General features: G+C 36.4%; 1 protein-coding gene across 1 annotated transcript; it reads left to right on the top strand.

Annotated features, from left to right (window-relative positions):
* The first annotated feature begins 392 nt into the window (after window positions 1-392).
* Window positions 393-5,822, top strand: LOC130217300 (B-cell receptor CD22-like). Its single transcript, XM_056449387.1, has 12 exons — window positions 393-423; window positions 712-747; window positions 1,138-1,410; window positions 1,487-1,612; window positions 2,407-2,541; window positions 2,624-2,890; window positions 3,135-3,374; window positions 3,464-3,589; window positions 4,947-5,030; window positions 5,437-5,517; window positions 5,632-5,691; window positions 5,815-5,822. The coding sequence occupies exons 1-12, from the start codon at window positions 393-395 to the stop codon at window positions 5,820-5,822; spliced, it is 1,467 nt and encodes a 488-aa protein (XP_056305362.1).
* The last annotated feature ends 9,249 nt before the right edge of the window (window positions 5,823-15,071 follow it).

The raw sequence follows: 15,071 nt of genomic DNA on the forward strand, positions 1-15,071 counted from the left end.
GAGAAGCAGAAGTTCAACACTTCATCTGTTTCTGTTTTTTTTCCATCAGGTTATTAATACAAATCACAACATTACATTTAAGAGCCATAAAACAATGTTTCATTATTCATTAAACTCACTGGGATATTATTTTTAAACTGCCAGCATCTGAGAAATTAAATTTTATAACATTTGACCCTTAAACATTTCTGTACAAACATGGATTTTGGTCAGTTTAACATTATCTGAAAACAAGATTTTAAAGGTTATTAAAAGATCTTCTGTATCACAGAGGTACATTTGTGAGTCTTTAATGTGTCGTGATGTTTGTAGAGATCAGACTGCAGGTTTCAGGAAGTCTTGAGTCTTTAACACAGTCTGTGTCTTCAAGTGTCTGTCATTATTCAGTCAGTATGGAGCTCAGTCATCTTCCTCTTGTGCTCTGTGAGTATTATTTTCTCTGGGTGATTTTTCAGTGGATGTTCATTGCTGTAACTCTATAAATAGGATCCAGTAGTGTTTCTGTTTTTATTTTTTATGCTGCTTTGAGTTTACAAGCCATCTCTAGTCCATGATAAATGTCAAAGATGAGCCGGAAGTGTGCAGTTAGTGCTGTTTATGAGGGAGCCGTGAATATATCACTGCAATATTTGTTTTGTCTAAACTGCATTACTTCTTCAGCAGCTAACTCTAGTCTAGATCAAACAGACAAGTTTCTCTTTGTGCTTTTAGTGCTGATTTCAAACATCCACTCTGAAGACACTGAAGGTGAGTGAATTTACTTCATAATTCATAACATATCTGTGACTCTACATGAACTGTGAAAACTATTGAAAATGAGTGTTTTGATGCTTCATGTTGATTTTAAATTGGTCTTTGTGCTCTAGTTAAATGCATTATTTTTGTTTGTTTGTTTATATCTCATTTTCTATTGTGAAATAATTTTGTAAAATAGTTTATTTTCTATCCAAGCTGTTCATTCTCATTGTGTAGGGCACTTAATAGGTGACTATGACTCCAGAATAAAACACTTCTGTATAATCAGATTTAGCTTGTGTGTTTTGCAATAAAAATTGTTCATGCATCATGCACTAAAACAGCATATGATTATATTTATTATATCACATCATTTTATTGTGAATATTTGCCATTATACAGAAAACCCTAAAGCCAGTGTGAGGATTACTCCTGATCTGCATGTGTTCAGAGGAGAGTCAGTCACTCTCAGATGTGACATTAATGCTGAAGGAGGCTCTAGCTGGCAGTACAGCTGGTATAAAGAAGGTTCAGATGATGCATTCAGTGAATTACAGGAATACACATTAAGGTCTGTTACTGAGTCTGACGCAGGTAAATACTCCTGTATTGGCACTGAGAGTAAAGGTTCACGCAGGTCACAAATGAGTGATGCAGTTCCACTGACAGTATCAGGTGAGTTTGATCATCTCTTCATATGCACACAAGATTATCATGTTATTAATGAGGGATTTCTCTATTTCAGACAGAGCCCAGATAGCTTTAAGTGTTTCTCCACAGAACTGGTTGACTGAAGGAGATTCAGTGACTCTGATCTGTGAGGTTTACGGCTCCTCTACAGGCTGGACATTCAGCTGGTACATCATATCTCGTTCAGGTAAGTTATAATGTGCTTCTGTGGAGCGGGAATTGTTACATTATGTTAAATAAATAGATTATAGTCCACAAATAAATCTAAGGTTGCACAAAAAATGTACATTCTCAAATAATGGAATGAGACAAATAAATGCAGGAGTTTCACAAAAATCTTTTATATTAAAATTCATAAAATTTGTGTTGCAAATGACCTGGCAGAGTTGTTTATGATGTAGAACAGAAATGATATTTACATTTGAACATTTACTTATTTTATTTATTTTTCATTATGACTTGAAATGTATGGACAAAATAAGCATTTCAAATCATCAGAGAGTATATAAATGTATAAATAATATATATATATAATTGCTATAAAAATCCAAGTTTTTGGCCTACTCACCTACATGAAGCACACTAAGAATTGCAGGATGTTTTTCCAGAAACGTTGTGTTGACACTTGTTGATACTTTAATTATTAGCCAATTTTATTATATTAATTTGTGACTGTAATTGATTTTTTTGCTTCTCCTGTATATATTATTATATTCCATTTTTAAAACTAAATTTGACCGTTTTTGTGGATCACTTCAGGTTTATTTGTGGATCAGAATCTATTTATTTGAAATACTGCAACATTTTTGCCCCGTCAATTTCATGTGAGAACACCTAATATAATATAACTGCCTTCAAACATCACATAGATTAGCTTCAGTCAATGTCATTCTTTCTGTATTCAGAAATAACTGATAATACTGAACATCTGTATATTCTCACTTCACACAGACTACAGAGATCATTATAAGCCACTCTCAGACAGTAGAGGAGCTGGAGGAAAATACACTGTCAGTTCTGTTGCTCTAAAACACACAGGAGTTTATGTGTGTGAAGCAGAGAGAGGAAAACCAGTCTATAAAACTGTCAGCAACACACAGCCACTGTGGGTCACTGGTGAGTTTATTCAGAACTGAAATAATTGGATCATATTTCATATTGAATAAAATTAAATATTTATAAATTATTGCTGTCTCAGGTGTTTCTCCTCCAGTGTCTCTGGTCATCAGTCCCAGCAGAGCTCAACACTTTACATTTGACTCTCTTTCTCTGAGCTGTGAAGACAAGAGTAACTCTACTGGATGGAGAATCAGAAGATACTTAGACAGCGGGTGGATGAGTGATTGTTCATTACAAACAGGATCTACATGTACAATCAGCTTCATCTACACATCAGACACTGGAGTTTACTGGTGTCAGTCTGAGTCTGGAGAGAAATATAATCCTGTTAATATCACTGTACACTGTGAGTCTGTGTCTGTATTTATTCATTTAAATCAGATTGACAACTGAAAGCATTAGACACAGTTGAGAATTGGTCTAGTGAGCAGAAAACACAACAACCACATAATACTGCATAAACTACATGGAAACACTTAATTGTCACAAAAAAACAACCTATTTTAATATAAAGATCGTTATTTAATTTTCTCTTGAATAATGTCAGCACTCTGTTGATGTGTGTGTTGATGTTTGCTGTGTTTGTGTAGCTGGTGTGATTCTGGAGAGTCCTGTTCATCCTGTGACTGAAGGAGATACTCTGACTCTACACTGTTTATATAAATCTACAACTCCAGCAAAGCTCAGAGCTGATTTCTATAAAGATGGATCACTCGTCCAGAGTCAAACCTCAGAGATGATCATCACTGCTGTCTTAAAGTCACATGAGGGTTTCTACTACTGCAAACACACAGAAGGAGAGTCACCCAAGAGCTGGATCTCAGTCAGGGGTGAGACTGTAGACTTTAAAACACCTTAAATGTTCTTGTATCATTGACAGCATGACTCTAAATGTGAATATATTCAGTAAGTAACTCAGTTTCTCCATCAGCCTCAAGATCTGATGGTGTCGATCCTGTGATTAATGGAGTGACTGCAGGACTTTCTGTCCTTGTTTTGATGATCATCTTCTTGGTTCTGCTGTGCTGCTACAGACACAAGAAAGGTTCATCTTCTGCCATGTTACAATTCAATAAAACTTTTACAGACGTCATAACTTGCCTCCCAACCTGCTAAATTTAATACAGTATAGTGTTAACCCTTAATCTGAGCATTGCAGTCCCACATGTGGGATTGTTATTTCTGTGCCCCTGTGAGTGCTGTCCCACATTTGTTATCCTAGAACACAAAACCAGCATGGCTATATTTGTAGGAATAAGTGACAATGTATTATAAACTGTCAATCAAAACGATAGATTTCTCTTTAATGCCAAAATTATTATAATATTAGGTAAAGATTCTGTTCCATGAAGACATTTAGCTAAATTTCCTAAATATATCAAAGTTCAGTTCTTGATTAGAAATGTTTATTGCTAACTATTTAATTTTAAAGAAGATTTTCTCAATATTTACATTTTTACAAACACTAAACAAGGTCCCTGATGTTTTTAATAGCTGTATTTTAATTGTTCACTTTCAGATATGTATAAATACCAAACAGACTCTTATGAGTGGTCACTGGTCACTTGTGGGATTTAGAATGTTCAGAATTTAGAATGTCACTTCTAGAATTTCAAATCAACATCTGCTCCTAATTGCCATGGAAACTAAATGGAAAACAGTGTAGAGTTCTAAAACTCACTCCATGAAGACAGTTGTTGAGATATTCTGAATTTACCAGTGAAATGGATAAAGGGTTGTGGGTAGTTTTTATTTCTAATTAGGCTGGAAGTGGGATTGTAAAAAAGCTTCTTAGTGTTATTTATTCAGTGTTTAAAACTTTAAGTGAATACAATAAATAATAAATATTGACTGTGTGAGTTGATGTGTAAGCAAAGGACTCCAAATTAGCCCAAAGACGCTTGTCATTTCATAGAGATTGTCATTTTAAATCTAATGTAACCATATGGTTTATTATTAAAAGCTAACTGAAATCAAATGTTTCATTTAAATGGTGTAAATTATTCAGATTTAGTTTAAATGTACATACAGTACTGTCACCCGACGGATAGAGGACATAGGCAAAAGCAGATTCTGCTTGACTAGTGTATTCAGCATTGAACTCCACTGTGCTATAAATGCAATTGTTCGTGTTTTTATTGCAATAACTTATTTTATTTATTTATTATTTTTGTAATTTTGAAATGTTATACTGCATTTAAATTAAACAATTTAAAGTAGTGTTTTCTAATAAATTAGGAAATTACCCATGGCAATTCATGTAATTCAATTCAATGTAATATTGTTTAGTATGTTTATCGTCGGCCCACGGCTCTCAATGATATTTGGTTTTTGGCCTTTCTTATTGTGTATGAAAAAGTTTGGGCACCCCTCATCCAGATGATCATGTCCTGTTTGTCTAGGTGTAAGATCTCCGTCTCCCTCTAGTGTCAGTCAGACATCACAGCAAAACCAGAGTGAAGTGGGACACCAGACACTGCTCTCTGGTCAGTCATGACGGCTTTATATTTTTACACCAATGTTAACATTAAAACTGTATTTTCTGTGTGACTGAATTCTAACTTTGATGGTGAAATAATCCATGAAAAAGTGTTAAAAATAAAGTCATTAATGAATGATTTACAGGAACTACTCTTAAAGACAGAAGCAGTACCGGTAACAGCTTTTATCTTTTTTCTTGGTTTTAATTCTAAGATTCATTACAAAATAATAAATATTGGACATGAATTCATGTATTAATCTTTTATAGAAACTGCACATACATATGCAACATATGAAGTCATATGCAACACAGGTAACTCATGTAGTCGCAGTTTATTGAATCAACTTTAAATCAAAGATTTCAAGTGAAAGGTGAAGTTAAATTTTTTTTTTCTCTGCTATTGATTGTAGACTGTGAAAGTGGAGCTGAACTCACCTATGCTGAGGTCGAGCTCAAATCTACAAAGAAAATGAAGGAAAACACAGATAAAGGTAAAGTACAATATAAATCTCTGCTCTCATGTTTTCATGATCATCCATTTATTCATATGTTTGATGTGCTTTTACTCATACAGACTAGTGATAATAAATGTTGTATTATTTTAGGGAACAACACTGAGAATTCTGACTGTGTTTACTCTAAACTGAAGCTGGAAACACATCAGAGTGAGTGTCAAACTAAAAATCTGTGAAAGTTCACTAGAAAAAAAAGTTCATTAACATTCTAAGAATAGCTTAAAATACTGAATATAACAATGAAAGTGTATAATTGAACTCATCTGTTTTCAGGTGTGTGACGCAGTAGGTAGTGCTGTCGCCTCACAGCAAGAAGGTCGCTGGTTCGAGCCTCGGCTGAGTTGGTTGGTGTTTCTGTGTGGAGTTTGTATGTTCTCCCTGCGTTCGCGTAGGTTTCGGGTGCTCTGGTTTCCCTCACAGTCCAAAGACATGCGGTATAAGTGAATTGGGTAGGCTAAATTGTCCATAGAGTATGAGTATGAATGAGTGTGTGTGGATGTTTACCAGGGATGGGTTGCGGCTGGAAGGGCATCTGCTGCATAAAACGTGCTGGATTAGTTGGCGGTTCATTCCGCTGTGGCGACCCCAGATTAATAAAGGGACTAAGCTGAAAAGAAAATGAATAAATGAATGTTTTCAGGTGCTGAATGTAGTGATGTGACGTACGTTTAGGTTAAACAAATATCAGTCCCAGGAGGTTGATGAGTTTAGCTTGAGGATTTGGTAGAGAATCAACAGGATCATCAGTGGTTTATTATTCGTTTTTACTTCATGGTATTACTTCACAGCAGCCCTGACATTTTATCTCACAGTGCTTGAGGAAATGATCAAAAGTATAGTCATATTCTTTAAACATTACATATTTTGCAGTTGCTATATAATCAAATATGCTCGTCATAGCACACCTAGATTTTTACTTGTTAGACTATGATGCACTGAACTGTATTCTTTTATTACTGTATACTTTTGTACTTTTATTGTGTCATTTGTGAATACACCTTTCCTACTGCAGTTATTTTTGTGTCATTCTTATAACATTTATAAACCTCTCACACAACTAAAATCTGACCTATTTAAAGCTTGGTTACCTGCTGTTGAGGCTGAACATGTGATAGCAGAACTTCACTGAATTAACATTGAATCAACAGTTAAAAGGTTAAACTTCATCTGTTGAATAATCAGTTTTACCCCCTCAAATAATGTTTTATCAATGAGAGAAATAGATTGAAGAACACAGACACAATGATGAAGTTAATGAGATAATTAAGTGATTAACTGAGTGTTGTGCTGCGGCCACGCTACAGTTTGGGCATGCAAAATTCTGTTGTTTGGCTGCGAAAATAGGCGGGATTAAACAATAGGATTAGACATTTAAAAAAGCAAGCGATTGGTCCATGTTTAAATTTCTGTCCAGAGAGGTCATGTTTTGATCTTCAATTGGTCTCACGCAATCATGTGATGCGATTTCACAGGTAAGAGTTCACCAAGCTTGAGCTTTCCAACGCAGCGAACGGCGAAACTTGTCGTGTGCGTATGAATGGAAATCTATTGGGAGAAAAATGCAGTGTGACCACAGATTCATTGAGAATTGTTAATAAACACCTGTTAACAAGCTGAATCAGTGTGTGGGTCTAGTTGAGGGCTCTTGTGGGCTAAGTGAGGGCCAGCACCAATAGGCCAATGTTTTGTTAGTGATCAAACTCTCAATGTTCCTGCACTGGCAGCTTGCTGGGGCCTTTATGCTGGCTCTAAGTGCACCCTTTAAGGACCAGCACAGGTTTGTTTCCAGGGATGTATGCTAACTATTGTGGTTTGGATGCTTTTTGCTTTGACTGATTGGGTTCACAAAGGTTTTTAAAAAGATACTTTGGGTATTTAGAAACAAATATTGTCTTTGTGCTGAAAAATATTACTTTAACGAGGTGTTTCGCGGTACATTGACTAATTATTTACTGCAAAGAAGACAAGATACTCTGAAAGAAATCAATATAAGTCTATTTACATAAAATGCAACAAACAACAACAATATTACAATAATCAAAAGCGTGAGGATTTGAACTTGTACTGCCGAATCTACTGAGAGGTTGTGAAATCTACTGAGAGGTTGTGAGTGCCGACTTGTGGTTGTACAGTGAAACTGCAATAAAGTGCTCAGGTTTATTTGCCTTACACATTTGTGTCTGTCATTTTGTACTTGTGAGTAACATTTTACAAATACACAACTATTCATCTGCAACTTTGAATTTAAAACAGTTGTTTTGATTATTGTCTGTGTGTGCAAATCAAAAGATTGAGCTATTCATATCAGAGTGTAAATTTCAACCCACACTAGCTTTATTAGCACACATACTAATATTATTAGCACAAGTTCTCACTTTAGATTTGCAAGCTCTCGATGTTTGCTTATGATTTATTATCACAGCGACCTTCTTGCTGTGAGGCAAAAGTGCTAACCACTGAGCCACCATGCCACCCTAAAAGATGTAGTGTTAAAATGTAATATGCAGTGGCACAATATGGTAAATTTAGTCAACAGCATTTAAATTAATATAAGAAAGCTGATGAGACTAAAGACAAGCCAAAGAACTATTAAAGAGATTTTTAAACAAATTGGACTGAAAAAAATTAAGTATAGAGTTTGACCAAATTAAATTAAAGTCAAATTAATTTAGATTAACAAAGAGCTGAATTAAACTGACAATTGATTTAAACCTTCTCAGTGCATCTGTAAGAAAAAGAGGAAGTCGGTCAGCTTTGCAGACTGGTACAAGAGGTGTCAATTATTTTATGTCACATGGTGGCACAACTGATGTTTCTGAAATGCAGGCAACCAAAATAAGTTACATTGTGACCTTCAAATAAACCAATAAAAATAAGCTTAATCTGATACAATTATAATGCACACATGTATGCTTAGATTATTTTTAGTATGGTTGTTGTTTTTTAAAGAACAAATGCCTAAAATATGTGTTACCCTCAGAAGAGACATAACGTCGTATATAAGGGTCTACACAGAATGGAAAGTACTAGCCGTTCACACCTCGCACTCTCAGTGAGCAGTTTGAGCACAAATGGCTGCCCAAAGGTCAACTTAATATTTCAGTTGATGCAGACATAAAACTCTGCTGATTGAAATAAAAACACATTAATAACAGAGATATTAGAATGTATAATGAAACATAATTAATAACACACTTGATATACTATTAGATTATTATGCATATATAAATTTCTGCACAAAACTTGGATGTTGGTCAGTTTAAAATAATCTGAAAACATATTAAAATATTATAAAGGTTACTAATAGATCTTCTGTAACACATGAGATATATTTGTGTGTCTTTAATATGTCGTGATGTTTGTAGAGATCAGACTGCAGGTTTCAGGAAGTCTTTAGTCTTTAACACAGTCTGTAGCTGCGTCCCAAATCGCATACTTATGAACTATTCTACGCCATTTTGTAGTATAAATAGTGTAAGTAGTGCGTTTACACTGAAAACTCTAAAAATAATAAGTGCACGTTAATTACCCGGATGATGCACTCATTCAGCTGGTAAAATGAAGTGTGTAATGATGGACACTTCACACACTCAACGACTGTAGTTTTGCTCACGTAGCGGAAGCTATCGGGCGCACATGTTGGATAACTTTATTTATTTTGGATTGTGAAAGCAAAAATCTCCTAAAACAGTGATTATAGCACCTCCCGATGGTGAATGCGGTTATACTCATGGCAGGTATTATTTGATAGTTTGGTGATTTATTTCACTGATTTGGCAACCGCCAAACGTCATTAGGGAAACGGTTTGAATTTCCGCTTAGTAACAAAAACATTAGTGCTCCATTTGGGACGACACTACAAACATATACTATGCTGTTGAGTGTGTAAGTGCATAAGTACATCGTGCATGAGTGTATAGTGTGCCATTTGAGAAGCAGCTTGTTTCTTCAAGCGTCTGTCATTATTCAGTCAGTATGGACCTCAGTAAACTTTCTCTTGTGCTCTGTGAGTATTATTTTCTCTGGACGATTTTATTGGGTGTTCATTGCTGTAATATTATAAATAGGATTCAGTAGTGTTTTTGTTTTATTTTTCATGCTGCTTTGAGATAATAAAAGCTCTAGTCCATAATATTGTAAGAGTCTAAATTATCACATGCATTTGTTTATATGATCTTTTTCACCAAAGAAGGTTCACAGAAATTCCAAAGGCAGATATTGATTAAATTAGGGCAGGGGTCACCAATCTAGGTCCTGGAGGACCGGTCACCCTGCAGGGTTTAGCTCCAACTTGCCTCAACACACCTGCCTGGATGTTTCAAGTATACCTAGTAAGACCTTAATTAGCTTGTTCAGGTGTGTTTGATTGGTTGGAGCTAAAATCTGCAGGACACCGGCCCTCCAGGAACAAGTTTGGTGACCCCTGGATTAGGGCCTGGTATGTGGACTTTGGGGGTTTTAGGATGTGGTCACATGTTGATTGGTCAGTTTGAATGTTTCAGGATTTGGGCTTTGGTCACATGGTCAAGAAAAAGACAAAATAGGTGGTAAACTTTGCTCTGCTTCTTTTCCTGGCTTGTCTTTCTCCTGGTCTGCGCTCTCCTGCTCTGCTTCTCTCCTGCTCTGCTTCTCTCCTGCTCTGCTCCTCTCCTGCTCTGCTCCTCTCCTGCTCTGCTCTGGAGGCTATCTTCTCTGCCTCTTTGAGGCCTACTTGCTCACTTTTGGCCCGTTTCCACTGAGTGGTACGGTACGGTACGGTTTGGTACACTTTTTTGGCCGTTTCCACTGTCAAAAGTCGTACCGAACCGTACTGTACCACTTTTTCAGCACCCTTTCGAAAGGGTACCAAACATGAGAAAGGGTACCAAAAGGCGGAGCCACACGCGCAGCTAAACGCTATTGGTTTACAGAGATATGTCATTTGCTTACACAACAAGCCAGAATAAAAACAAAAAACCCGCCATGTTTGAAATACACAGTGAGAGATTACAGCGGAATTATAAATACATATAATAACAAGCCATGGTCGATCTGGGCTCAAACAAACCTTGTCGTCGTCTTGATGAACAGCCACAAAGTCAAGAAGAAGAGCAGATTTACCCTGTGCCCCATAGTTTTTTACGAGCCAGTCTGAGGCGCGACCGGTTTTGCTTTCTTGCTAGCGCTCGTGCGCGTCTAACATTAAATCTGAAATAACAAACTTCTTGAGCTGATGATAATAACCTGCGTTTGATTATTTACGTGCTTTTGAAACCCGATCCTGTCAGACACTGACAAATGCGAGAGTGAAGCGCGAAAAAACAAAGGAGAAGCCGGAAAAAAAAGGAGCACATTATTTTTCAGCAAACATGAACAAAATGCCATGGATAACTAACTTATTATCTTTACCTTTTGGACTAATATGAACTGGGAATGACGGAATTACTGTCTAACAGAGGCTACATGTGCTGCTGAAGATTACAGACACAGATACACTGAACTGAGCTAAACTGAACTGAACTTAAACACTAAAAACTGAACTACACTGTTCCAATTTACTGTGACCTTCTATGTGAAGCTGCTTTGACACAATCTACATTGTATAAGCGCTATACAAATAAAGGTGAATTGAATTGAATTGAACACAGATGAGAGGTTTTCGCTGACTGTGGGCTATATTTTGTGTTGTTTTGAACCTAAATACGGGCGAAATGTCTGACGTGTGTAGTTCTTCTGTAGTTGGTAACATATCGGAGACTGTTAGGGGCTGTATGTGTTTAAATATGTTCATTTATTTAGTTATTTAATATAATTACAGACGTTACAGTAGGCTGTTTCGTCACTGTCATTGATTTGCAGTTATAATCAAATCATGTTCAATGAAAAGTTAGTAATAAACATTTCTACACAAGTATTTATGTGTGTAAAGCATCTGTGTTGTGAGAAGAGCTTCTCATAAGATATGTAAGTGACCCGTACAGCTTTATTGTAGACATTTCCTCGAGCTAGAATGACGTCGACTGAAACTTTCTGTCATACACCACGGCCACCAAAAGGGTACCCTTGTTAGTGGAAACGCAAGCCTGATAAAGGTGACCCGTACCAAACCGTACCGTACCGTACCATACCAGTCAGTGGAAACGAGCCATTTGTCTCTCTCTCCCTCCCCCCAGCTGTCTCTGCTAACAGCTGTCTCTCCTTCTACCTCTGGTAACTTTATTTTAATTTAAGCTGGGTACAATTATTATCATATGTTTTTATAATTTCATGTTTTATCATTTTAGACAGTTATTTTGTAACTAATTCAGTTGTAATCATAGACAATTATTGTCATTAAATCATTTCATATTCAAGTATTTGTGAATTACTTTTGATTTATTATCAACACTTAATTGTTCTATATTGCAATACAATACAATCACAAAATATCAACGCTCTCACACATTTTAAGCTATTATTGCTGCCCTTATTTCCGTTTTTGGTATGAGATTGCAGAAGAATGGTTTGACTAGAAATGTGCAGTTTTTTTAACCATCTGATAACATTTTAGTCATTCGGCAAAACTACAGTTCGAACCGCTGTGGTTAAAACCCATTCCTACAGATGGTGCCGAAACCCGGGATCCTTTGCAGTGAGTTTTCTGAAATTTACTTTAGCCGGTCTTAGCTGGATTTTTCACAGCTGACCTGGTGAATGGATTAAAACTGGCCTTCTAACCACAAGAGTAGGTAAGTCTGCTTTTATTGTTCCTCCATTGGCTTAAATTGCATGAAACAATTTACAATGTAATTTGTTTCAATAGTTCAATTTGGTAAATTTCAGATTACCTCCTCAAGAATGGAATGGTTCATTTCTGAAAAAAAGTGATGTATTGTTTGCTTAATGGACCAAAAAAGTTGAACCTACGCTGTGTAAACTCAGCAAAGAAGGACTTGAGTTAACAGACTCAGACTCTACATTGTTTGCATGGTGGGATGTAATTGTCAAAAATTCAAAACGTGGTTGAAGCGCTAAATTACATGTGTTACTCAGGACTGCGTGACATGATGTCAAAAATACCTTCAATTATAAAGGCTAGATGTGCAGAATTTGATGTTCACAAATCAGAGGCAGAAAAGTCGGAGGCTAAAATTCTAGATCTCCAGTCACAGCTTGCTAATTTACTAGCTGAACAGTTAGCCCTGGCTGACAAACGCAGAAGTCAAAAGTAGTACTAAGTTTGGTGAACTGAACTATATAATTATAGTCTACCAAACCGGCAAGTTAAACAAACGTAGGAAACCCACATGAACAACATGCAAACTCAACACAGAAATGCCAACTGACCCAGCCGAGGCTCAAACCAGCGACCTTCTTGCTGTGAGGCGAATGTGCTACCCACTGTGCCACTGCATTGCCTATTTCTTACTATTAAATGATATAATTGATATTTGAATTAGCAATGTCCCACTGTTATCTGACTAGCTGGTGTCCTTTACCTCCTCTATGAGCCCATCAGCTGCTCTTTATGGAGATTATGGCTTGGATCAATAATCATTTTAAGGCTCTGCTTCGTACAGAGTTCACAAAAATATCCTGAAACACTTTAGATATTATACCAGTCATTAAATTGGCCTATAACTTTCAACGCTAGATTTTTTTTTTACCTACTTTATCTTTAATTTCTGCCACTAAGAGCACAGACAAGGTAACACACCATAACTTCAAATGTTCGACTGTTATTTGATCTGGACCACATGATTTATTCAAAGCCAATTATTCACATGCTTGACCTCAAAATGTCTAACCATCACACCGTAATTATACAAAATATGGTTAAGTTCATATTTCGGTCTTTTAACACAGTTATAAAAAAGGAGGTAAAGCAAAGTAACTGTGGAATCCTCTACACCAGAGACGTCAAACTCCATTCCTTGAGGGCCACAGTCCTGCACAGTTTAGTTCCAACCCTAAGTAAACACACCTGATCAAACTAATTGAGTCCTTCAGGCTTGTTTGAAACCTACAGGTAAGTGTGTTGGAGCCGGGTTGGAACTAAACTGTGCAGGGCTGCGGCCCTCCAGGAATTGAGTTTTACATCCCTGCTCTTCACCCTGATGGAGGCCTATAGGCAAACTGCATGGGATCAAGTGCATTCTCAGTTCATCTTGTATTTCAGACCTCACAAACTTTTCCAAAATTTTCATCACAATTTATGTTAAGGCTATGGGTCTGAATTCAATAAATATTTCGGGGGGAGTTAGATTTGGGAACAGGGACTACCACACCATTCTTCCAAACCTTAGGTACTTGTTGGTACAGTAGAGATCTAATAAAAAATATATTCAAATAGGACTTAGTTCCTTTGCACACATGTTAGGTGTGTGTGACCACAGATGTTTTCTGCTCTTGTACACTCTTACCGAGAGGAACGTCTTAGAACATTTCTCCTGTGAGCTTATTTAATTCCTCAATTTCCCTAGTGAAATCTAAATTATTAAAATGATTATATAATTGGCAAAATTAATTCAATTTTGGACCCTTAACAAGTGGGAGGCACAAATGCAAACTGTTGTAATTCCTACAGTGTTCACCTGATTTGGATTTAAATACCCTTAAATTAAGGCTGACAGTCTGCAGTTAAAGCACATCTTATTTCAAATCGATTGTGTTGGTGTATAGAGCCAACAATGTTAGAATTGTGTCGATGTCCAAATATTTATGGACCTAACTGTATATAGTAAGAACAGTTTAACAGAACATTTTTGCCATTTAAAAAATTGTAGCATTTTAAAAATGTTTGACTTTTCAAAACTGCAGTAAATCTTGAAACCGTTTTTCATCCCATGCCTATTCTGGACTAAACCTGGCTTCGCCTGATAACACCCAAGTTTTAAATGCTACTCCTGCCTACAAGTGCAGTTCAGACACATAATCAGACATTATTTTTAGATTTGATTTGATTTTAGTATAGATTTTAAAGATAAGCCAAAGAACAATTAAAGACAGTTTAACAAAATTTAATTTGATTATCAAAGAGCTGAATTAAACCAAGAATTAAATGAAACTTTCTGAGTTAGTCAAGTGCATCTGTCAGAAAAAGAGGAAGTCAAGGAAAGATGTGAGTTGAGCAGCTTTGCAGACTGGTGCAAGAGGTGTTAGTTGCTCTTTTTATACACTTGGTGTCAAAAAGTAGATTCTGAAATGCAGACACCCAAAATAAGTTACATTGTGACCTTCAAATGATCCAAGAAATATAAGCTTAATCTGATAAAATTAGAATGCAGAAATATGCTGAGACCTCAAATATGCATTAAACTCAAAAGATACATAAAGGTGCATATGCAATAATGGCTGATTTATACTTCTGCGTCAAGCGCACGCATATGCTATGGCGTGGCCTACGCATAAGCCTGGTTTATACTTCTGCGTCAAGTGATCGGCGTGACCTACGGCGCAAGCCTTGCACGTAGGCGTGCATTAATACTTCTGCGCGCCGTTTCTATTGCTCTGCAATACACTTCCAAAACACTAGCTGGCAGTAGGTGTCTATGTTTCTCTGTGTCGAGTTC

This window comes from Danio aesculapii, chromosome 3 (genome assembly GCF_903798145.1).
Source record: "Danio aesculapii chromosome 3, fDanAes4.1, whole genome shotgun sequence".
Taxonomy (NCBI): Eukaryota; Metazoa; Chordata; class Actinopteri; order Cypriniformes; family Danionidae; genus Danio; species Danio aesculapii.

Excerpts from the sequence above, each read along its gene's own strand:
- LOC130217300 (XM_056449387.1), top strand. The coding sequence starts at position 393 with ATGGAGCTCAGTCATCTTCCTCTTGTGCTCT. Across the intron at positions 424-711 it reads TCATCTTCCTCTTGTGCTCT|TGCTGATTTCAAACATCCAC; the intron begins GTGAGTATTATT and ends TTGTGCTTTTAG. Across the intron at positions 2,891-3,134 it reads TGTTAATATCACTGTACACT|CTGGTGTGATTCTGGAGAGT; the intron begins GTGAGTCTGTGT and ends GTGTTTGTGTAG.